The sequence below is a fragment of the Nerophis lumbriciformis genome, linkage group LG29, assembly GCF_033978685.3.
Source record: "Nerophis lumbriciformis linkage group LG29, RoL_Nlum_v2.1, whole genome shotgun sequence".
NCBI lineage: Eukaryota > Metazoa > Chordata > Actinopteri > Syngnathiformes > Syngnathidae > Nerophis > Nerophis lumbriciformis.
The window spans coordinates 15,801,372-15,825,888 of NC_084576.2; the positions used below are offsets into that span (position 1 = coordinate 15,801,372).

At 42.9% G+C, this 24,517-nt stretch overlaps 2 protein-coding genes across 2 annotated transcripts in view; one reads left to right on the top strand and one right to left on the bottom strand.

The window, feature by feature from the left end:
* snx1a (sorting nexin 1a) lies at positions 1–19,631 on the top strand. The gene is made up of 15 exons (XM_061924927.2): positions 1–288; positions 3,998–4,838; positions 5,893–6,038; positions 6,275–6,341; positions 7,439–7,482; positions 7,563–7,704; positions 7,779–7,857; positions 15,116–15,191; positions 15,432–15,545; positions 15,634–15,727; positions 15,791–15,996; positions 16,071–16,214; positions 16,276–16,356; positions 16,426–16,497; positions 17,238–19,631. Exons 1-15 carry the CDS (start codon positions 160–162, stop codon positions 17,286–17,288), a joined length of 2,286 nt encoding a protein of 761 aa, XP_061780911.2. The 5' UTR covers positions 1–159; the 3' UTR covers positions 17,289–19,631.
* Positions 19,619–24,517, bottom strand: part of ireb2 (iron-responsive element binding protein 2) — a 20,716-nt gene continuing 15,817 nt past the window's right edge. Inside the window, exons 14-22 of the mRNA XM_061924924.2 lie at positions 23,894–23,978; positions 23,658–23,814; positions 23,462–23,586; positions 23,285–23,389; positions 23,050–23,192; positions 22,110–22,257; positions 21,911–22,033; positions 21,661–21,846; positions 19,619–20,250 (exon numbers count right to left, since the gene is read on the bottom strand). Coding sequence (XP_061780908.1) covers positions 20,140–20,250; positions 21,661–21,846; positions 21,911–22,033; positions 22,110–22,257; positions 23,050–23,192; positions 23,285–23,389; positions 23,462–23,586; positions 23,658–23,814; positions 23,894–23,978 — 1,183 coding nt within the window. The 3' untranslated portion in view covers positions 19,619–20,139. The remainder of the gene's footprint in view (positions 20,251–21,660; positions 21,847–21,910; positions 22,034–22,109; positions 22,258–23,049; positions 23,193–23,284; positions 23,390–23,461; positions 23,587–23,657; positions 23,815–23,893; positions 23,979–24,517) is intronic.

The window sequence follows — 24,517 nt, forward strand, 5'->3', positions numbered from 1 at the left end:
ACTTTCACCGTCCGGAGGCGAGCTCGCTCACTTCCCACAGCCGTGTTGTGTCCTCGCGTGGGCCGCGGGAGGAAACATTAGCAGCCGTGAAAGCAGAGTTAGCCGCTATATAGCTTTTCTTCTCTGCGCTCTCAAGTTTGTTGAAGCCAATTTTTGAAGATGGCGACCAGCTCGGAGCGCAGTCCTCCTCCGTTCCCCGACTCGGAGGACCAAGACCTGCTGGACTCCGGGGACGTCGGAGGCCGAGGCAGCGATGAAGACGACGGGGACGACCTCTTCATGAGCGTGGTAGGACCCCCGCTTCTTAGCCCTTCTGCGCTCGTCCTCCCTCGGCTAACTCTCACTGACAGCTAGCTATAGCATCCACACTGTTTTGCCCCCAAAAAGTTTGCAGTAACATCCAAATGGTTCAAAGTTACCTTGAATTGTCTTAAACGTTCAAAGTGTTTTGTGCTGACGTTCACTTTGCATTTTGGACCAAACTCACTGACGCTTTTCAATAAACCTGACCTGACTGTAATCTTTCACCCGCTTGCAAACACATTTCTAATGAACAGGTAAACAAATAAGCTGTGATTTAATCGGCAAACATGTGAAAGCACGGTGGTTCTTTTCTCTACATGCGGATTAAAAATACACGGTTTATTTGTTTCTTTGTTGTTATTCAATGTGTTGCAATTGAATGACGATTTAAAAAAAGTGGCCTCCTGTCATGTGAGTGGGGGCAGGGGGGTCGAGTCACGTGGTTAGAACCCGGATGTTTTCCCTGCAGTCAAAGTTCAAAAGGGGGTAAAAAAAAAAGTTGCTGTCTGTTGCATTTGTGGAAAGGAATCTCTCCACAGGAAACACAGACTCAGCAGTTTTTTATACTGTGCAAATGTGACAGGATGCTTTTAAAAAAAAACTCAGAGCAGGAGATTTTATACTGTGTTGGTTACAATGTATAATTGAAAGCAAGCTAAGTCATATGAAAGTAATTAGTTTTACTGACAAATCGTAGCCGACGTCACGTGATGTTTCTTGAGCCAGCAAACAGGCGCCTCTAGTGGTTGAAGCCATGTAGTGTACCCCAATCTACTTTTTTTTTAATGAACTGGCCCGTCTTCTAACAGTAATGTGTCCCCACAGCCTGTTTATGACAAAAATCTAGGGATGTCCGATAAAGGCTTTTTGCCGATATTGTTCAACTCTTTAATTACTGATACCTATATCAACCGATATATGCAGTCGTGGAATTAACACATTACTATGCCTAATTTGGACAACCAGGTATGGTGAAGATAAGGTACTTTTAAAAAAAGATAAATAAATTAAAAACATTTTCTTGAATAAAAAAGAAAGTAAATCAATATAAAAACAGTTACATAGAAACTAGTAATAAATGAAAATTAGTAAAATTAACTGTTAAAGGTTAGTACTATTAAGTGGACCAGCAGCACGCACAATCATGTGTGCTTACGGACTGTATCCCTTGCAGACTGTATTGATATATATTGATATATAATGTAGGAACCAGAATATTAATAACAGAAATAAATGATAAATGGGTTATACTTGTATAGCGGTTTTCTACCTTCAAGGTACTCAAAGCGCTTTGACAGTATTTCCACATTCACCCATTCACACACTGATGGCGGGAGCTGCCATGCAAGGCGCTAACCAGCAGCCATCAGGAGCAAGGGGTGAAGTGTCTTGCCCAAGGACACAACGAACGTGACGAGGATGGTAGAAGGTGGGGATTGAACCCCAGTAACCAGCAACCCTCCGATTGCTGGCACGGCCACTCTACCACAGAAAGAAACAACCCTTTTGTGTGAATGAGTGTAAATGGGGGAGGAAGGTTTTTTGGGTTGGTGCACTAATTGTAAGTGTATATTGTGGTTTTTATGTTGCTTTAATTAAAAAAAAAACACACAAAAAAACCCAGATACCGATAATTTAAAAAAACTGATACCGATAATTTCCGATATTACATTTTAACGCATTTATCGGCCGATATCGGCAGGCTGATATTATCGGACATCTCTACAAAAATCCATCATCTCCCTCACTTGTTTTCTTTTTCAGAGAAAAGGCGCTTTTCTTGACACCATGAAGAACAAACATGAAGAACAAAAGTTCCCATTTGAATAAAATAAATGCACACTGTGAAGACACGCATATGTATATAGATATATATCAAACATAGCAAGGGAGTAGGGCTGGGCGATATGGCCAAAATAGTATATCTCAATATATTTTTACTTAAACTCGATATTCGATATGTACCTCGAAATATTTTCTGGTGAAAGTATACAATTTTTGAGCAAAATTCAGTGAAATTTAAGTGAATGACAACTGTACTGTAAACAGTCAGTGGCACTTTTATTAACCCGGTTAGTCAAGATGGGTATTAACAGCACAGAAAAGAAACTGTTAAAGAAGCACAGAATTACATAACATAAATCAAATAGAAAAATATTATTTCTACGTAAAATTAATAACATAGCTGTGCAAATAATACAAAATGTATCAAAGTCAGATAAATACATTTGCTTTCTGGTCAGCGCCAAGTAAGTGACTTGACTTAATTGTGCGACTCTGATCTTCCTCACTTTGGCATACATTTTTGGCAGCATTTTCTCGTGCACTGGAGAAGAGTTTTGTTTTGGGCTTACATGGTAAACAACTCAAATGAATGTTATCGCATACATTTGTCCAAATGTGGCCAAGTAGACACATTGTGGGTTTCCTGGATGTGGTCTACATCACTAAAAGAAACATCTAAAGAAGAGAATCCCTCTGCCATCTTTCACTAATTTTTAAAATATATAAATCGCCCGCTAGAATATTTCCTTTTCTCTTTTACGACTCTTTCGTCGTAATTTGGGATGTCTGTTGTGATTTCCCTTCCTGGTTCCATGACCAGCCCTATCTTGCCTCTGATTGACCTGTCCCGAAAGTTTTGCCTTAATCTCAACCAATCGTGACTCATCATTGTAAACAACCAACCAATCATGGATGTTCTTGTATGTGCAAGCACGTCTTGGAAGGAGGAAGGGCCCATGAGAGGGAGTGGGTGTGGATCAAGGAACACAACAAATAAACGGCGTTTGGTCATTTTAGCGTGAAATAAATTACATCGATATTACGATATTTTCTTAATTCCTATCTTGTTTAAAAATATATCGATATATCTTACAAACTCGATATATCGCCCAGCCCTACAAGGGAGTATTGATTTGAGTTTATTTCAAACATGCATGCATACAACATGATACGTCACAATTTCCAGTTTCTCTATTCAACATGTTCGAAAAGGAGTAGGAAGAAGCAGAGCTTATTTAATCATACCCCTTTTCCTTTACATAGCAGTTGCTCACACTTCCTGTTGTCAATTCATTCACAATGTACTCAATAAGTAATAACATTAAAAATACATAATTAGTGAAGTAAGTTATATTTCATATGGTGAGATGAATACGATTATCTAGAAAATGAATAAATGGATGGATAGAATAAATTCAGAATTCTTTGTACTTTGTAAACACCAAGTTTGAAGAGTTTCTTGAATTGGATAATTTTAGAACATTGTTGGATTTCTTTGCTTAATCCATTCCATAATTTAATTCCACACACTGGTATACTAACGGTCTTAAGTGTTGTACATACATACAAAGGTTTTAAATTACATTTTCTCAACAATCAACATTAGATTGGATCAACAATCTCTTTATTATCACAATAACAATGCTGAACTGTTCACACGCATACTCACACCTAAGTCCCTTTGGTGCTCTAAAAATGTCAACCAAGATGCTGCAGTTTGAAAAAAAGTAAAATCCTCTTTACGTTGCTGTCGGCGAATGTTTGTGAACGTTGGCTCCATCTGGAAGTTCGTAAATTGAAAAGTTCGCAGAAAGAGGAGTTTGTACATTGAGGTTCAAGAGTGTGATCAAAGTAGTAGTAGTAAATTCCAGCTGAATGTGGGCTAATGTTTCTTCTGCCTTCATTTTAGAGCAACGCCTCACTTAGCGAGATGGATGCCAAACTGCAGTCTGGCGGCCAGCCGGGAGACGATTTACTGACGCCTCCCAGCGACGTCGTCACCAGCAGCGATCCCGTCACCAGCCAATCGGAATCAAAAGCGGCGAGCGAGCCCTCCGACGAGTTTGTGGACCTCACAAGTAGTCCGGGCGACTCGCTGGGGTCCGACAGCGCGGCGATGGACGATGAAGAAGCATCCAGTGAAATCCCTCTGAACGACGACTTTGTTGATATACTGGGAAGCGAAACTGAAGAGCAGCGACAGGAAGCGGCAGGAGGGGAGGCGGAGACCACGCAGGGTGAAATTGAGTTGACCGTAGAGCCAGCTGTAGAAGATGCAGCGCCGCTTTTAGACATCAGTGGTGATTCATCAGCAAATCCCACATCGCAGCCACCTGGCAAAATAGTGAACCCTTTGCTGGACTTCCTCGGAGACCCCATGCCCGCCGTGGGCCACAAGCAAAACATCCCTGTCGTCGCTGACCTGTTCGAAGACGAGGGCAGCGACCTGTTTGCTGACCCACGGCAGACAAAACCCTCCAAGCTGCCTCAGAAGAGCCTCTTTGGCGAGCCGGACGACGATCTGTTCACAGAGCCGCTGGGTGCCAAGATGCCCACGATGGACAAACCTCTCGTCCCAAAGGCTGCAAGTACCGGCGCCGGCAGCGGTAAAGTTGGTGGGCCGCTGTTGGAGAGCAGCAGCGGCGACATTTTCACAGAGGAAGCCGTCGCCAAGCTCCCCAGCAAGACCTCCATCGTCAACACGGCGACTAACGGAGTCCACGAGGAAGAAAACCCAGACATATTTGCAGGTGAGTCTTTTGGTTTTCATTTAAACCAAGGGTGTCCAAACTTTTTCCACTAAGGGCTACACACTGAAAATCCATGCATGCAGGGGCCATTTTAAAATTGGTCATTTTCTAAATCAATACAATATATCGATTTTTTTTTTTCAAGCTTCATGGCTCTACTCAAGCTTGGTCCCGGGAACCCGAAAGGGTCTCAGTCATAAAAATATTAAAAATAAGTCATATTATTTAAACTTTTTTTTTAAATCAACGCTTAAATCTCTAGATCAATTTAGGTCTGTCAATAAAAAAATTAAAACATGTTTTATTTTTTTTTATGCTCTTTTTGTCAGTACCCTGTTTTTTATGATAAAAACACAAAATATGCAAAATGTTCCCCCTCAAAAAATTCAAACTACAATATTTGATGTGAAGTAATTGGAGCCTTAAATAGGTCAATCATTTGTAACAACATTCAGTTTCAGATCTACCTGTCGATTGTAAGTTTTTATTTTTTTTCATATTTTTCATTTGTTTTATGCCTTTTTGTCAAAGAAAACTTTTATGTAGCAAACACACAAAATATGCAATATTTTCCCCAAAACATATTTCAAAGTGGAATATTTAATGTGAAATAATTGAAGCATTGAATAGGTCAATATTCATAACATTAGTTTTGATTCATAATTTTTTGAGTAATGACAGTTTTTTAAAGAAGAAAACCAGCCTGCATGGCAGTTTTGTGTTATTAGAGTCAATGTTGCAACTTTTTCTCGTTACATTGCCCATGTTTGCTTTTATTGCACTTTTTTATGTTTTTTTGTCCTTTGTTGATAGTGTTTTTAGAATGTGCAGAGGGCTGTTAAAAAATTAGCTGCCGGCCGCAATTCGCCCCCGGGGCACACTTTGGACTCCCCTGTTCTAAACTGTCACAAGTGTAAGAAGAAGCTAAGCTGGTGATTCTGAGGGATGGAAACTAAAGTTTTTTTGTGGTTTGGGAGGAGAATGTGTTTGTGTTCAGGTGCATTCGACTTCACAGGTTCCACTGTCATAAAATAGACTTGCTTCTATCGTCCAGACGCCACAGTGGAGCTCTCTCTCGACAGTCCACGCAGCGAGAGAAAGAAGGACACCGCCTCCGCCACCAAACCTTCGACATCTGCTGCTTCTTCCGTGTCGAACGCTGCCTGTGTGGCCAAGACTCAGGCGGACACTTTGGAGGAGGTACATTCAAGCTTAACAGGCAGAAAGTAGTTTGCCAACCAGTACTGATAGTTTCTCCAATCTGTTGAGTTTACTTTTTCAAATATTTGTTTGGTAATCCGTGGAGTCGTAGATCCATTCAGATGTGAAGTGTCATATTCCATCCATGATTGTAATGCTGCTCTCTTGTGGGCTGTTAAGCAATGAAGGCAAGAGAGAAGTACAGACAAAACGTTCATCTTCTCAATCGTTTTCAGTTGGAAGCAGAGGAGGAGGAAGACCAATTCGACATTGCCATCTCTATTACCGACCCAGAAAAAATAGGTAAGGCTGTTTGTCCACGCATGTCTCCATTACTCTTTAACTTTATTGTACACCCACACTTTAAATCTGCACTTGTCGAACATGAGATCAATCAATGCAATCAATCAATGTTTATTTATATAGCCCTAAATCACAAATGTCTCAAAGGGCTGCACAAGCCACAACGACGTCCTCTGTACAGAGCCCATATGTGTTTTATGTGATGCCATACATCACATAAAACAACGTACCATTAGGGAAAGGGACAGGAGGACACTAACATTTTAACAACAACCTGATGCAGCTCTCACGTTTGTAGCGGACTGACGGATAGTTGGCAGAGCTCCAGGCTGTATTTTAAGATGTGCAGCGAAACCTTTTTTATATCAAAGCTTCAAAGATACAGGCATGTCAGATTATGTACATGAGGACAGAAGTTCTTTCTTCATGTTTGGTGCTCATACACCAAATACACATGACAGTGAGAAAGAGTAAAGAGTCAATCTGTTCAAATTAACATCATGATAAAGCAGTGGTCCTCTCAAAGGGCCCACTCAAATATTAACACTGAATTAGTAATCTTACTCTTGATTTTTATCTTATTCAATATATATCTAACCTATGTACAGTTTACCAGGATAAACCCTGTTAAATGATATGAAAGCTTGTGTTAATCACAAATATTATTATCAAGGCTTAGGTTAGGCTGATAACATAAATACACACCAAATTTTTTGCAAAATAAGGGACTCATAAAAACTGTTTAAAAATAAATGTACATACAATTACACAGTGCTAAAATAAATACATTTTAACCAGATAATATATGTTTCCTAAATAAGCTGTCAGAAATTAAGTAAATAAAAATACAGCTTTACCACTTTAGTCATAATTTTTGCGCATAAGAAAATTATTTTTGACGTTTGCTCCAGCCTTGTTCTGTTTGAAGATTATTGCAACTGAGTACCGCTGCGACCTCTATGGACCACAGCTGAGAAACATATTTTTGGGGGCACTCGCATCGCAGCCCAACAATTGGCGTAGGCCCTATGGTTAAGAAACATTGTTCTAAAGTATATCAATCTTTGGCATTAATACATTTTCTATTATCATTAAAGGTGATGGGATGAATGCCTACATGGCCTACAAAGTTTGCACACAGGTAAAGATCTCACCATTGTTGGAATGTGCCACATGTGTGGTTCTTATGTAAAGAAAAAAAGTGGTTTACCATCGTTTCAGACCACCATGCCCATGTTCCGCAACAAGACCTTCACGGTGAGGCGACGCTTCAGCGACTTCCTGGGCCTGTACGAGAAGCTGTCAGAGAAACACGGACCCAACGGCTTTATCGTGCCTCCTCCGCCCGAGAAGAGCATCCTGGGTAGGCTTTGCTTTGGCAAATTGCCGCCGTCACTTGTGTGAGCGTGTCTAATGTTGTCGTTGTCATCGTCGCAGGTATGACCAAGGTGAAGGTGGGGAAGGAAGACTCATCGTCTGCAGACTTTCTGGAAAGAAGAAGAGGCGCCCTGGAAAGGTAATGACGTCGTAATATAGATCAACCGATATGGTTTCATCAGGGCTAATGCTGATTATTAGAAGTCAAAGAGGCCGGTAACCGATATTTGGAGCTGATATTTATTTGCCGTAAAAGCTTTTTAAAACATGATTATTATATGTCAGGAAGCAGCTGGTCTTTAAGTTGTTGTTTTTTTTTTTACATTGTTTTCAAGGAAACGTTGGACCAGTAGCGACAATGTTTTATGCGGCACTAATGTTGTGGTTAATTTAGCAGCAAAAAACATCGGTGATTTAACAAACCCCTTTATTACGAGTGTCTAAGAGGAGTTTTGCATTTCAAAAGTTAGAATATCTCCTGGGAAAATTAGTCAAAATATTGGATTTTCTACATCACTAACTCATCATCTATTCAATTTTGAGCGCTGGGGTGAAAAAAAAAGGGAACTTTTCCCAAACGCATTTTGTGGCCTTCCTCAGAGGTTGTCATGTGATGCAAACCTCTGAGGAAGGCCATAGTTTTAGTCGAAACCGTCAGGTACAGAAATAAACACACAGGTCTGGCTATAAGAATAAAAACATGCAAAATTCTTTGAAGACCCAATTAACCTAATTGGAACTTTTCTCAAACATGGCAAAAGCGCTGGTGCTTGAGCAGTGGTTATTACTAGAGGTGGGAATCTTTGGGCACCTCACAACTCGATTACGATTCAGAAGCTACGATTCAAATACAAATCGATTATTGATGTATCTTTAATTTATAAACCCCGTTTCCATATGAGTTGGGAAATTGTGTTAGATGTAAATATAAACGGAATACAATGATTTGCAAATCATTTTCAACCCATATTTAGTTGAATATGCCACAAAGACAACATATTTGATGTTCAAACTGATAAACTTTTTTTTTTTGCAAATAATCATTAACTTTAGAATTTGATGCCAGCAACACGTGCCAAAGAAGTTGGGAAAGGTGGCAATAAATACTGATAAAGTTGAGGAATGCTCATCAAACACTTATTTGGAACATCCACAGGTGAACAGGCAAATTGGGAACAGGTGGGTGCCATGATTGGGTATAAAAGTAGATTCCATGAAATGCTCAGTCATTCACAAACAAGGATGGGGCGAGGGTCACCACTTTGTCAACAAATGCGTGAGCAAATTGTTGAACAGTTTAAGAAAAACCTTTCTCAACCAGCTATTGCAAGGAATTTAGGGATTTCACCATCGACGGTCTGTAATATCATCAAAGGGTTCAGAGAATCTGGAGAAATCACTGCACGTAAGCAGCTAAGTCCGTGACCTTCGATCCCTCAGGCTGTACTGCATCAACAAGCGACATCAGTGTGTAAAGGATATCACCACATGGGCTCAGGAACACTTCAGAAACCCACTGTCAGTAACTACAGTTGGTCGCTACATCTGTAAGTGCAAGTTAAAACTCTCTTATGCAAGGCGTAAACCGTTTATCAACAACACCCAGAAACGCCGTCGGCTTCGCTGGGCCTGAGCTCATCTAAGATGGACTGATACAAAGTGGAAAAGTGTTCTGTGGTCTGACGAGTCCACATTTCAAATTGTTTTTGGAAACTGTGGACGTCGTGTCCTCCGGACCAAAGAGGAAAAGAACCATCCGGATTGTTATAGGCGCAAAGTTGAAAAGCCAGCATCTGTGATGGTATGGGGGTGTATTAGTGCCCAAGACATGGGTAACTTACACATCTGTGAAGGCACCATTAATGCTGAAAGGTACATACAGGTTTTGGAGCAACATATGTTGCCATCCAAGCAACGTTACCATGGACGCCCCTGCTTATTTCAGCAAGACACTGCCAAGCCATGTGTTACATCAACATGACTTCATAGTGAAAGAGTGCGGGTACTAGACTGGCCTGCCTGTAGTCCAGACCTGTCCCATTGAAAATGTGTGGCGCATTATGAAGCCTAAAATACCACAACGGAGACCCCAGACTGTTGAACAACTTAATGTTGCACACTTTGAGTTTGAACATCAAATATCTTGTCTTTGTAGTGCATTCAATTGAATATGGGTTGAAAAGGTTTTGCAAATCATAGTATTCCGTTTATATTTACATCTAACACAATTTCCCAACTCATATGGAAACGGGGTTTGTATGTACATTGATGGAATTTTCCTTTCCCCCCCCCCCCATTTCTCTCAACAAGCATTAATCACATGCAACTTTTAAAAACAGTGCATTTGTAATAAGACACAGTTAAATTAATTCCCATTCTGTTTATTAAATGAATGGAAATTTGTGCAAAACTGGAACATAAGTGCCCTAAAATGAGGAGTTGGTCAGGTCTCTCGATGTGGTGGCTCACTGCAGTCAGCCACATTTTAGAACTGTCTGCATTATTTTTTAGAAAAATCGATTATAGACATTTATTAATCGATTCTACAATTGTCCAATGGGCTCACCACCCATAGCAGGGGTCATAGAGGTCGGGTGCGATGTGAGCTGGGCGGCAGCCGAAGGCAGGGCACTTGGCGGTCCGATCCTCGGCTACAGAAGCTAGCTCTTGGGACGTGGAACGTCACCTCGCTGGGGGGGAAGGAGCCTGAGCTAGTGCGCGAAGTGGAGAAGTTCCGGCTAGATATAGTCGGACTCACTTCGACGCACAGCAAGGGCTCTGGAACCAGTTCTCTCGAGAGGGGCTGGACTCTCTTCCACTCTGGCGTTGCCGGCAGTGAGAGGCGACGGGCTGGGGTGGCAATTCTTGTTTCCCCCCGGCTCAGAGCCTGTACGTTGGAGTTCAACCCGGTGGACGAGAGGGTAGCTTCCCTCCGCCTTCGGGTGGGGGAACAGGTCCTGACTGTGGTTTGCGCTTACGCGCCAAACCGCAGCTCAGAGTACCCACCCTTTTTGGATTCACTCGAGGGAGTACTTGAGAGTGCTCCCCCGGGTGATTCCCTCGTGCTACTGGGGGACTTCAATGCTCATGTTGGCAACGACAGTGAAACCTGGAGAGGCGTGATTGGGAAGAATGGCTGCCCGGATCTGAACCCGAGCAGTGTTTTGTTATTGGACTTTTGTGCCCGTCACAGATTGTCCATAACGAACACCATGTTCAAACATAAGGGTGTCCATATGTGCACTTGGCACCAGGACACCCTAGGCCGCAGTTCCATGATCGACTTTGTAGTTGTGTCATCGGATTTGCGGCCTCATGTTTTGGACACTCGGGTGAAGAGAGGGGCGGAGCTTTCTACCGATCACCACCTGGTGGTGAGTTGGCTGCGATGGTGGGGGAGGATGCCGGACAGACCTGGCAGGCCCAAACGCATTGTGAGGGTTTGCTGGGAACGTCTGGCAGAGTCTCCTGTCAGAGAGAGTTTCAATTCCCACCTCCGGAAGAACTTTGAACATGTCACGAGGGAGGTGCTGGACATTGAGTCCGAATGGACCATGTTCCGCGCCTCTATTGTCGAGGCGGCTGATTGGAGCTCTGGCCGCAAGGTAGTTGGTGCTTGTCGTGGCGGTAATCCTAGAACCCGTTGGTGGACACCGGCGGTGAGGGATGCCGTCAAGCTAAGTCCTATCGGGTTCTTTTTGGCTCATAGGACTCCTGAGGCAGCGGACAGGTACCGACAGGCCAAGCGGTGTGCGGCTTCAGCGGTCGCAGAGGCAAAAACTCGGACATGGGAGGAGTTCGGGGAAGCCATGGAAAACGACTTCCGGACGGCTTCGAAGCAATTCTGGACCACCATCCGCCGCCTCAGGAAGGGGAAGCAGTGCACTATCAACACCGTGTATGGCGGGGATGGTGTTCTGCTGACCTCGACTGCGGATGTTGTGGATCGGTGGAGGGAATACTTCGAAGACCTCCTCAATCCCACCAACACGTCTTCTTATGAGGAAGCAGTGCCTGGGGTGTCTGTGGGGGGCTCTCCTATTTCTGGGGCTGAGGTTGCTGAGGTAGTTAAAAAGCTCCTCGGTGGCAAGGCCCCAGGGGTAGATGAGATCCGCCCGGAGTTCCTTAAGGCTCTGGATGCTGTGGGGCTGTCTTGGTTGACAAGACTCTGCAGCATCGCGTGGACATCGGGGGCGGTACCTCTGGACTGGCAGACCGGGGTGGTGGTTCCTCTCTTTAAGAAGGGGAACCGGAGGGTGTGCTCTAACTATCGTGGGATCACACTCCTCAGCCTTCCCGGTAAGGTCTATTCAGGTGTACTGGAGAGGAGGCTACGCCGGATAGTCGAACCTCGGATTCAGGAGGAACAGTGTGGTTTTCGTCCTGGTCGTGGAACTGTGGACCAGCTCTATACTCTCGGCAGGGTCCTTGAGGGTGCATGGGAGTTTGCCCAACCAGTCTACATGTGTTTTGTGGACTTGGAGAAGGCATTCGACCGTGTCCCTCGGGAAGTCCTGTGGGGAGTGCTCGGAGAGTATGGGGTATCGGACTGTCTGATTGTGGCAGTTCGCTCCCTGTATGCTCAGTGCCAGAGCTTGGTCCGCATTGCCGGCAGTAAGTCGGACACGTTTCCAGTGAGGGTTGGACTCCGCCAAGGCTGCCCTTTGTCACCGATTCTGTTCATAACTTTTATGGACAGAATTTCTAGGCGCAGTCAAGGCGTTGAGGGGATCTGGTTTGGTGGCTGCAGGATTAGGTCTCTGCTTTTTGCAGATGATGTGGTCCTGATGGCTTCATCTGGCCAGGATCTTCAGCTCTCACTGGATCGGTTCGCAGCCGAGTGTGAAGCGACTGGGATGAGAATCAGCACCTCCAAGTCCGAGTCCATGGTTCTCGCCCGGAAAAGGGTGGAGTGCCATCTCCGGGTTGGGGAGGAGATCTTGCCCCAAGTGGAGGAGTTCAAGTACCTCGGAGTCTTGTTCACGAGTGAGGGAAGAGTGGATAGTGAGATCGACAGGCGGATCGGTGCGGCGTCTTCAGTAATGCGGACGCTGTATCGATCCGTTGTGGTGAAGAAGGAGCTGAGCCGGAAGGCAAAGCTCTCAATTTACCGGTCGATCTACGTTCCCATCCTCACCTATGGTCATGAGCTTTGGGTTATGACCGAAAGGACAAGATCACGGGTACAAGCGGCCGAAATGAGTTTCCTCCGCCGGGTGGCGGGGCTCTCCCTTAGAGATAGGGTGAGAAGCTCTGCCATCCGGGGGGAGCTCAAAGTAAAGCCGCTGCTCCTCCACATCAAGAGGAGCCAGATGAGGTGGTTCGGGCATCTGGTCAGGATGCCACCCGAACGCCTCCCTAGGGAGGTGTTTAGGGCACGTCCGACCGGTAGGAGGCCGCGGGGAAGACCCAGGACACGTTGGGAAGACTATGTCTCCCGGCTGGCCTGGGAACGCCTCGGGGTCCCACAGGAAAAGCTGGACGAAGTGGCTGGGGAGAGGGAAGTCTGGGCTTCCCTGCTTAGGCTGCTGCCCCCGCGACCCGACCTCGGATAAGCGGAAGAAGATGGATGGATGGATGGATGGATTCTACAATTGCCAATGTCCGAATTGCGATGCATTTAAAAAAATATTATTCCCCCACCTCTAGTTATTACTATCTATTTCACTAATTTTTTGATACTTAATACTGATATCGTGTGTATATATTGTATCTGCTGATGTAGTTCTGTTGAAGTTGTGTAAAAATAAAAAATAAAGTTGATAGTTATACGTCAAAATGCCAAATATTGGCGCCGATCATCTGTCAATCCCCTATTATAAATACAGTAGTATCTCAATTGAGGAGCTCAATTGTTTCTATGACCAAGCTTGTAACACAAATCAGCACCGCGCATTGAAATCAATTTAATTTGTGCCTGGCTTCCCCAATACAGCACAATTTTAGCATGTCTTTCTAAAAGAAAAACACTTTCAGATAGGAAACATTGTTCAACAAACAATACAATAGACCACACTACAAACTACAGTAGTTTTATGAAGTACTATATTTGTTATAATAATAATTACATACAATATTTAACCCTTCCAGCAGACTGAAGAAGACTTGGAAATCCTTTTCAGTCTCTTCTGATTAGCGTCCTGCCTTCACATTACATCCAACACTGACAATGAGCCGAGTTACCGAAAAGGGAAGAAAAGAGCGATGATAATGTACAAAGTGGACATTCCTCTCTCCTACAATTAGAGTAGTGGCGGAGAAGAGTGAACATCACCGGTTCAGAGCAACATGCAGCCTCGACACCGCGTCTCAGGGCAGCCTCAAGCATGCTAATGTTTTACGATGGTTGTAAAACAGTTATTTAGATCTTAGCTAAAAGCTATTGCTTGGGAGTGAGACCAGATGTTGTTGAGCAGATCTTACGGAGGTTCACTACGACATTCGCTACGCCAATTAGCGGCGAGGAAGCTCGTAACTCAAACCTATGGTCGCAACTTAAAAGTAGGGCTGTCCGATAATATCGGACTGCCGATAAATGCTTTAAAATGTAATATCAGAAATGATCAGTATCGGTTTTAAAGTTATCGGTATCTGTTTCAAAAAGTAAAATGTATGACTTTTTAAAACACCGCTGTGTACACGGACGTAGGGAGAAACACAGAGCTCCCTTGCATGCCGGCCCAGTCACATAATATCTACGGCTTTTCACACACTCAAGTGAAAGCAAGGCGTACTTAATCAACAGCCATACAGGTCACACTGAGGGTGGCCGTATAAACAACTTTAACACTGCTACAAATATGCGCCACACTGTGAATCCACACCAAACAAGAATGACAAACACATTTCGGGAGAACATCCGCACCGTAACACAACATAAACACAACAGAACAATTACCCAGAACCCCTTGCAGCACTAACTCTTCCGGGATGCTACAATATACACCCCCCGCTACCCCCTACCCCCCGCCCCCCACCTCAACCTCCTCATGCTCTCTCAGGGAGAGCATGTCCCAAATTCCAAGCTGCTGTTTTGAGGCATGTTAAAAAAAATAATGCACTTTGTGACTTCAATAATAAATATGGCAGTGCCATGTTGGCATTTTTTCCATAACTTGAGTTGATTTATTTTGGAAAACCTTGTTACATTGTTTAATACATCCAGCGGGGCATCACAACAAAATTAGGCATAATAATGTGTTAATTCCACGACTGTATATATCGGTATTGGTGGATATTGGAATCGGTAATTAAGAGTTGAGGAATATTGGATATTGGCAAAAAAGCCATTATCGGATATCTCTACTTAAAAGGATTGCAAAAAACCAAGAGACAGCTCATAATACTTGTAAGAATACTTGCTCGATGACATCGTCCTTAAAGGTCCTCATGTCCAGGTACCTTCAGAGGGTGGTGACTCACCCTTCACTTCTCCAAGATCCTGACGTCAGAGAGTTCCTGGAGCGAGACGAAGTAAGTGAAAATCATCATTTTCACAGTTGTAATCGTTAGGTGTTTTATTTACATGGTGGCGGTGGTAGTGTCACAATCCGGGGGCTGCATGAGTGCTGCCGGCACTGATGGGGAGAAGAAGATAACTTCCTACATGTGCTGTGACATAATGAAGCAGAGCCTGATGCCTCTCCAGCCATCAGCGCGTCAAACGATAGGACGAGAATATGACACTTGAACATACCTGTGTGTTTTCTGCAGTTGCCCAGAGCCGTGAGCACGCAGGCTCTGAGCGGCGCCGGCTTCCTGAAAATGATCAACAAAGCGACAGACGCCGTCAGCAAGATGACCATCAAGATGAATGAGTCAGACGTGGTGAGTTTGAAGTTGAGCAATGTTTTTTGACAAACAGCCCCACCTAGTGGACATTAATGTCTTCTTACTTCTTTTTTTTTTGATGCAGTGGTTTGAGGAGAAGCTGCAGGAGGTGGAGTCTGCAGACCAGCAGTTCAGAAAGCTCCACGTGCTGGTGGAGTGTCTGGTCATCCACAGGAAAGGTACGCGTCGTCCACGCTGACGGACTCGGACTTGTCCCGTCTTAATCTGTCTGTTCCCGGCAGAGCTCTCCACGAACACGGCCAGCTTCGCCAAGAGCACCGCCATGTTGGGCAGCGCCGAGGACAACACGGCGCTGTCCCGCGCCCTCTCGCAGCTGGCCGAGGTGGAGGACAAGATGGAGCAGCTGCATCAAGACCAGGCGGCCAACGACACCTTCCGCTTCGCCGAGCTCATCGCTGATTTCATACGGCTGCTGGGCGCCGTCAGGGTACGGAACTTCTTACCCGTGCCCAAGTCGGGCTGTGTTGAAGTGCGTCTAACGCATGGGGCGTGTGTGCGCAGGGCTCGTTTGACCACCGCATGAAGGCGTGGCAGCGCTGGCAGGACGCACAGACCATGCTGCAGAAGAAGCGTGAGACCGAAGCCAAACTTCAGTGGGCCAACAAGCCTGACAAGGTGCAGCTGGCCAAAGAAGAGATCGCGGAGGTAAAATTGACTTTCTGCTCAACTTCCGCCACCAAGTCAACTCGTCTTTTGCGGTCCACAGTGGGAAGCCAAGGTGACGCAATACGAGCGAGACTTTGACAGAGTTTCTGCCACCGTGCGCAAGGAAGTGCTCCGCTTTGAGGTACGCCACATTTGGTTACACTCGTGGAAGTCCTTAATAAAAGTGTTCCTCCCCCTCAACTCTAAACAGAAAGAAAAGGCGAAAAATTTCAAAAGACAGATCATCAAATATCTGGAGAGTCTGCTCAAGTCCCAGCAACAGGTGAGTGAACAGCTAAGTGACAGCCACACTACATTATGGTCATTGTTCAATAGGCAACTCACCTGTTCTTGCCAGGTGCATGGTCGACAAACCGCCATGGTCTCTAATTAGGGCAGGGACAAAAAACATTGCAGCTCTAACCTCCTGTAATTGTTTCAAACATCACAAGATGGCAGTAACTGCATTTGAATTATAATTGGCGTTGTTAAACGCTTTGAAATGTTGCTACTCAACTGTTGGTGAGACTGTTACTACTGTACGTACGGTAGTGCTTCTCAATTGTTTCCTGTTATTTCTCTTTCCAATCTCTAAATAATAATGTTCAAATTGATAAGCAACATTAACTAGCACAATATATAAAACCCTTTAACCTAAAAAAAAATGTTTGTAAAATAATTTGTGAAGATTAAATTAAAAATAAAGGAAGTCAGGAATAATGGCTACAATGAGCATGTTTTGTAGTGCACAGCTTTTTAGGAGCTGGGTTTGAAGCATGATACTGATAAAGCATGTTGTCAGGGTCATCAACCCCCACCTTCCGAGTTGAGAAGGACTGCTTTACACATCATTGCTACACCTTTCATAAATGAGCTTCTCCTTTCCACTGTGACACTCCGCAGATCATTATTAAAGTAAACAAACTTATTATGTAACAGCCTTTCTAATTAGTATGATTATTATTTATTTGAGACTACATAACGTAAGTAAATTATCATGTGATGTGTTCTCTTTCCGGCCAGCTGATGAAGTACTGGGAGGCCTTCTTACCTGAAGCGAAAGCCATCGCCTGAGGAGGGCGCTACACTCAATGCCTTTTATTCTTCTTTTCCTTTTTTCACTCACACTTTACCTCCTGCCTTGTAAAAGCCAAGGACGAACGTGTGCTTTAAAGAAGACCCAATCAAAACGCTTTTTTTCTCAAATCGACATAGATGACTTATTATGAAGTGTATATTTTCCATATAAGCTTCCACAGATATTTTCTTATAGAGGTATGAGCCTGTGTAAAAAAAAAAAAAAAAAAAAAAAGACGTGGGGGTCAGGGGTGGGGAAAAAATAGCTGGAAGTGTCGCCGTGGCACACTTTTGTTTACATCACAGGGGACCCACACGGTGACGGTAGCCACCCCTTTCTCTCGCTCATCGATTCAAAAAGGGATAAAGCCAAAAAAATCTATTTTCGAGCACTTCCTGCTGGATAAAATACTGAAGTAGCAGATTTTGTTTTCTTTACTGCCAGTAGATGTTGAGGCATTACATCATGGCTGTGTGTACAATGGTGTCATAGGTCAAGCTTGTACACTTGTGGTAAAAAACACACTTCACATATCTGTGCCTTCTTGTGGACGCCACTTAGTCCACCTCAGAGACACTTTAGTCTTGCTTGCAAAAAAAGCATGTTTTTTTTTTTTTACTGCATATTTTCTTTCAACTTTTTTAACATGTTTTCCTTGAATCTACTGTACAAAGGAAGGAAAAAAACTAAAGGATACAATTGCTCAGATAAAATGATAACTCTGAGGAAAAAGCAATTTCCTGTATACAATCAGCATGTAGTATTGTCCAATATTGTCATTTAATAATAAAACTACAATCTTTTTTCTCATTAAACTGCATAATATTTCTCTATCACCTTCGTTTTTTCCCCGTAAAATTACAACTTTACTAAACCAAATTTGTTTTGATAATAGATGTAGATTGTGTAAAAGCAACATTTAAAAAATACTACAGTACTTTTGTTTTTGTCTTTCGTCTCCTTTTATTAAAATACTTAGTTTTTGTAATTACACCTTTTATAAAACTGAAAAATTGCATTTATTATTATTACTCTCATAAAATTAAGGTTTCCTTTTTTGTAACATCCTAATTTTTTCTTCTGTCAGAGGAACCTATTTTTTTTCTCCTTTATCAAAACTTGTATAATTACAGGTGGAACTCAAATTAAAATATGGTGCAAAAGTTAATTCATGTCAGCAATTGAACTTCAAATGTGAAACTAATATGTCCATCCATCCATTTTCTACCGCTTGTCCCTTTTTGGGGTCACTGGAGCCTATCTTGTGAAACTAATATGTGATATAAACAAATGACATGCAAATTGACATATGTCAAGCCTTTATATATATATATATATACACATTTTGATGGTCATTGCTTCCAGTTTTTGATTTTCAATTTGAGGTTTCATAAACTGTAAGCCATAATAACCAAAATTATATCAAAAGGTGGTGTGTCATATTCGTTTCACCTTGTAAATCTAATTGCTGGAATAAACAAACCTTTGTACGATATTAACATTTTCAATTCGAGGTTGTCATAAGCTGTGAGCCATAAACATCAAAAGGTGGTGTGAAATATCTTCAGTTGCTTGTTATGAGCCTATGTTATTAGTTTCACCTTGTAAATCTAATTGCTGGAATAAACAAACCTTTGAGTGATATAAAAAAGTTTTGAGTTTCACTTGTATATCTTGTAAAATTACAACTTTTTTCTTTTTTGTAACAACTAAATCCTTGCAAAATAACAACTTGACATTTCATCTGGTAAAAAGAAATACAATCTTGCAATTCCGATTTTGATATTTTCTTTCTTCCAAAACATTGTTTTATCTTGTAAAATTGTGACTGTTAAAAATTACTTTGCTCTCATTTTGTGCAAAACTACAACTTTATTCTCATAATTTGTTAGTTTTTTTTTTTCGTTTTTTTCGCAGCCCAAATATTCCTTCGTAATTGTGGACAAATGAATATTATGTAAAAAAATAAATGTTTCAAAAAAAAACAAAAAAAAAATTATTACCAAGTCTCTAAGTGATTAGTGTGATATATTGCAGAGACACTAGTAACCTGCTCTACAGTAAACATCCTGATTAGTAAGTGCATATATAAATATTTGAAATGTTCCTTTGAAGGAAACATGTTTTTGATCATTGGTTTAATCTCTTGACAGTCCTAGATCATGTTCACACTGAAAGTCACAGTTCTTTTCACTTTAAATTCCTGCCAATGTCTATTTGCCACGTTACTGAATAGAAAGCGCCCAGACGGAACTGAATCGCGTACGAAGACATGTCACCAATGTGCACTGTGTCATGAAAAATCAAATCAATAAAAGTTGCACTGTTTACACTTGGAAGACCTCACTGTCTTGTGTCTTTTATTTCTGCCAATGTAACAGTAGCATCATTTCTGCTCGTATGTTTCATGTTCAGGGCAACAAGGCCAATCAGCAGCAGTGTTGATCTTATTTCCAATCATTTAAAAAAAAAAAACGTTGGGCTCGGGGCCAGTTTGTTGCGTATGTTGCACTTTTGGAAAAAATGTCAAGAGTGCATGAAGTCTTTGTTGTTGGCTGATGCAGGATGCTCAGGGGATAAGACACTTTTGCATAAGACAGCAAAACGTTTGGCTAAAGTCATAATTCCATTGTTTACATCGACAAATATGGACAAACATACCTCAGCACCATCTTCGCTTATTCTTGGCAGGACTTGACAGCCTGCCCTTTGAGGGATTAAAAGAGTCAGCAAAGATCAAAGGAAGTCTCCTAGTCTCCCCGGTGAGGATGTCTGGTGACCGTCCCGCCAATTAGACCACGGCTCTGTTGACAAACGGACATTTTGCACTCATCTTGGCAGGCGAGTTCAGAGCATTGTCCTTGCAACGTATCTCAGCAGGCCCCCGTGTTGGAAGACGGTGACTTCCAAGTCGCTGTCAAACTGTGCGGTGACCTCAAAAGACTTTCCTTGACTGGTCTGGAAGACAAAGAGCATAACCATGTGCTTTATTGATGAGTGTGTGTGTTCTGGCAATGCTTACTTAATGGGGACATCGCTCTGTTTACACAAGTCACCTTTCGGGGACCTCTGACGGTATGGGGACAAAAAAACAGGTCCCCTAAAGGGAAACCTTTTTAAATGATAGTCAGATCCATTCTGAAGATGCCTAAGTGATGTTTAAGCTTTGGCCCATTAAACATGTTTACTGGTTAGTTTGAGTGTGAGACATTTGCACACCAGCCCCCTCATCGGGCTGTAGCTGGTACATTTAAGTGGTGAAACTTCCTATGAGAAGACAGCTATAGTGCTGTATTCTGAGGATCATGTCATATTTTATTTATTTATTTATTTATTTTTAAATGAATTTATTAATCAATCCAACAAAACAATACACAACAATAACATAACAATGCAATCCAATTCCAAAACCAAACCCGGCCCAGCAACATTCAGAATAGAAATAAACAGAGCAATTGAGGACACACAAACATGACACGGAACAATCTAAAAGTAGTGAAACAAAAATGAACATTATCAACAACAGTATCAATATTAGTAACAATTTCAAAATAGCAGTGATTAAAAATCCCTCATTGATATTATCATTAAAAAAAGAAAAAAAAGAACACTAGTGTCACAGTAGCTTACACTTGCATCGCATCTCATAAGCTTGACAACACACTGTGTCCAATATTTTCACAAAGATATAATAAGTCATATTTTGGTTCATTTAATAGTTAAAATAAATTTAAATAATGGATGCCATATTGCAATATATGACTCATTATTATCCAAACTAAATGCAGTTTTTTCTACGGATATCATCTCCATAGCTTGTGTACCAGTCAGTATGAGTTGGACTATCAACATTTATCCTTTTTTTTTTATATTACCCTTTTTGTTATTATGCATATTGAAAGAAATGCATTTTTACTCTTTGATGACACGTTTACTTAATTTGAACTTTTTTTTTTTTTTTTTTTTAAATGGTCCTCAGTAGTCACGAACACATTTGTGTGAATTATGCAAAATTATTTAAATTTGGTCCCCATGAACCATATGAACTCTTCTTCCACACGTTCCCCAGTAAGAATGATCAGCACATTACTTCATCAATCCAGAGATTTAAAGACGTGTATGAGCTAACTGGGCAGTGGCCATTTTACCTCATTTTTTTATGCCTCCACAACCTGTAGAAAGGGTGGTCCCCACAAGTGATGATCAAAAACTTGGTCCCCATTCCAAATGATAACGTGTGTGTGTGTGTGTGTGTGTGTGTGTGTGTGTGTGTGTGTGTGTGTGTGTGTGTGTGTGTGTGTGTGTGTGTGTGTGTGTGTGTGTGTGTGTGTGTGTGTGTGTGTGTGTGTGTGTGTGTGTGTGTCCTGCCTTAACGGTGAGCTGCTGCCTGGCACAGAGGCGCTCTGGCAGGCTAATGCTGAACCTCTCCTTGCCGCTCAGCTCCAGTGTGTCGGCGTTGTGCTCGGGTACGAACTGCAGCGGCATGATGCCCATCCCCACCAGCTGGTTCTTGTGGAGCTTCTCGAAGCTCTCTGCGATGACCGCGCGGACGCCCTGTTGGCCGACAAGACACATTGAGTACTTCAACCCATTAAGCGGCCAGCAAGGGAAGCTTTACCAGCAGGTATGGTCCTTTAGCCACCCAGTCCCTGGAGTTCCCGGAGCCGTAGTCTTTGCCGGCGAGGATGACGAGGGGGACGCCGTCTCTCTGGTAGCGCTCGGCGGCCTCGAAGACGTCCAGCTGTGTGCACAAACAGCAAGTGAGATGGCGCAGCGTGCTTGGTGAGAGTTGCTGCTGTGTGTCCGCGTGCGCTCACTGTCTGGCCTGAAGGAATGTGGACCGTCTTGGGGCCTGCTTTGCCCACCAGTCTGTTTTGGAGCTTGATGCTGGCGAACGTCCCTCTGGTCATCACAGCGTCGTTTCCTCGCCGAGCGCCGTAGGAGTTAAACTCCCGAGGAGTCAGGCTGTGTGGGAATAGACGACATGAACACCTCGGTTGAACTACTGAGTTCTAGCCTCATGGCCCATGTATAACACACTCACAAATTTATATATATATATAAAAAAACAGCAGGCTTCGCTACACATCTTAATATAGGGCCTATCTACAGCAGAGATGCTCAATCGCTCGCTTTTCTTGGCGTCATGAACATGTACTGTGACCCGCCACATAGCCAGATGAGCCTGTCTTGTGCGAATCGAATCGTGTGGTGGCCAAAGATTCCCACCCAAGTGTTGTTAAACAATAATAGATAGAATAGAATAGAATGGACTTTGTCATTATATTTGCATATAACGAGATTAAGGACTCCAATTTAAGGTGCGGTAGTGGGAACAAATATGGGATAAAAATAAATTACACAAGAAGTAATAAAGATAAAACTAAGAATTGAAATAAACAGACAACTATCCAATAAAAATAATAAGCAATCCTCTACAATATACAAAATACTGTACAATATACAGAACAAGACAAGAGTACCGGAGTGATAACAATCAGTGTCGGATGTATTGCACTCGAAGGGTAATATTGCACAGTAGGGTGTTAGGGTAGGATATTGTATAGGGGTGAATTATTTATTGTAAGTTAGAGTTCAAGATGGTGACAGCTCTGGGAAAGAAGCTGTCTCTGAGCCTGTTTGTTCTGGCTCTGATGCACCTGTAGCGCCTGCCCGATGGTAACAGGTCGAACAGGTGGAAGCCAGGGTGCGTACTGTCATAAGAATAAGAATGGTACAATAGGCTGGTAAACGCACCGTTTGCTGAGCAGGTATTTGGCAGCGGCGCTGACCCTGGCAATGCTGCCTGCTGGCGAGATGTGGTCCGTAGTCACCTTGTCGCCGAGGAACAATAAGGCGTGGGCGTTGTCTATTGACTGAGGGGGCGGGACTTCTTTACTCTTAAGACAAAACAAAAGCAGAGGTGAAGCGTCATTCGTGATTTTAATTTTTTTTTTTTACATGTTTTTGTGATCGGACAGCAAACGCTTACTAGTTTGCTGAAGAAAGACGGCGAGCGGATGTACGTGGACTTGCTGTCCCAGGGAAAGATGACTGACTCGGGACATTCAATGTTGCTCCAAAACGTGTTCTCTTTCTGGAATGAGGCAAAAAGAAGAGCTTAAAAATGTCATCCTTTTAATTTGAACAGCAGCAAATGCTCCCTCACCTCCATCCTTTCTTTGAGCTCCTTGAAGATTGAGGAGATGACGGTGTCCTCTTCCATCTCTCGGACCTCTTCTCTGGATGGCCAGATGTCGCGAAGGTACAGCTCCTTCCCGTCTGATGTCACACCTCGGGGGTGGGGGACAAAACATTTGCGTCACACAAAACATTTACGAGGACTCCCCTCAGGTGTCGCTTACCGAGAGGCTCTTTCTCAAAGTCGATGCCCACGGTGCCTGCGATAGCATAGGCCACCACGAGGGGCGGCGAGGCCAGGTAGTTGGCTCGTACACAGTCACAAAGACGGCCCTCAAAGTGCCTGTTGCCCGATAGGATGCCGCACGTCACCAAGTCCCCCTAGTACAGGAGACGCCATTTAAGAAAAGCTGTTTTTAACTTCTATGTAATCAAATATGTAAAAAAATAAATAAAATACCTGCTTGATTGCATCCACCACAGTTTCTGGTAACGGCGCAATGTTCCCTACACAGGTGGCACAACCGTAGCCGATCACCTCAAAGCTGAGGGGGCAACATATTAGTTATAGTGGTATTACACTCCTAGTGGACATTGATGTTACTGCACTACACAATCTTAAAGGGGCAGAGTACTTTTTTGGAATTGTATCTATCATTCACAATCCTTAGGTGAGACAACCACACATATGTTTTATTTTCTTATGCATTCTAACTCGTAAATAAACTCTAGCAAGAGTCAGCTAAGCAAGAGTCAGCTAACAATGGAGCCAACGGGAGTTGCTCTAATCCGCTTATAAAGCGCTCAAAAAACCCCTCCATCATTGATTTATTTACACGCTGTAAGTACATAAATGTAATGTAGTAACAGGCATGTTCATAATACCATGTAATATTTACGTATTTTGCTCATTTCAAGCATACGGCGGCGTATTAATTTTGTTGACGAATCACAACGTCCGCTTTTCCCTTCAACAACATACAGTGAGCATCATGCAGGACTATTGCTAAGTGCTAAAAAAGAAATACCAACTTTGAACATAATAAAACAACCACTTACTGTACAATGTCTGCTCTCACTGGAA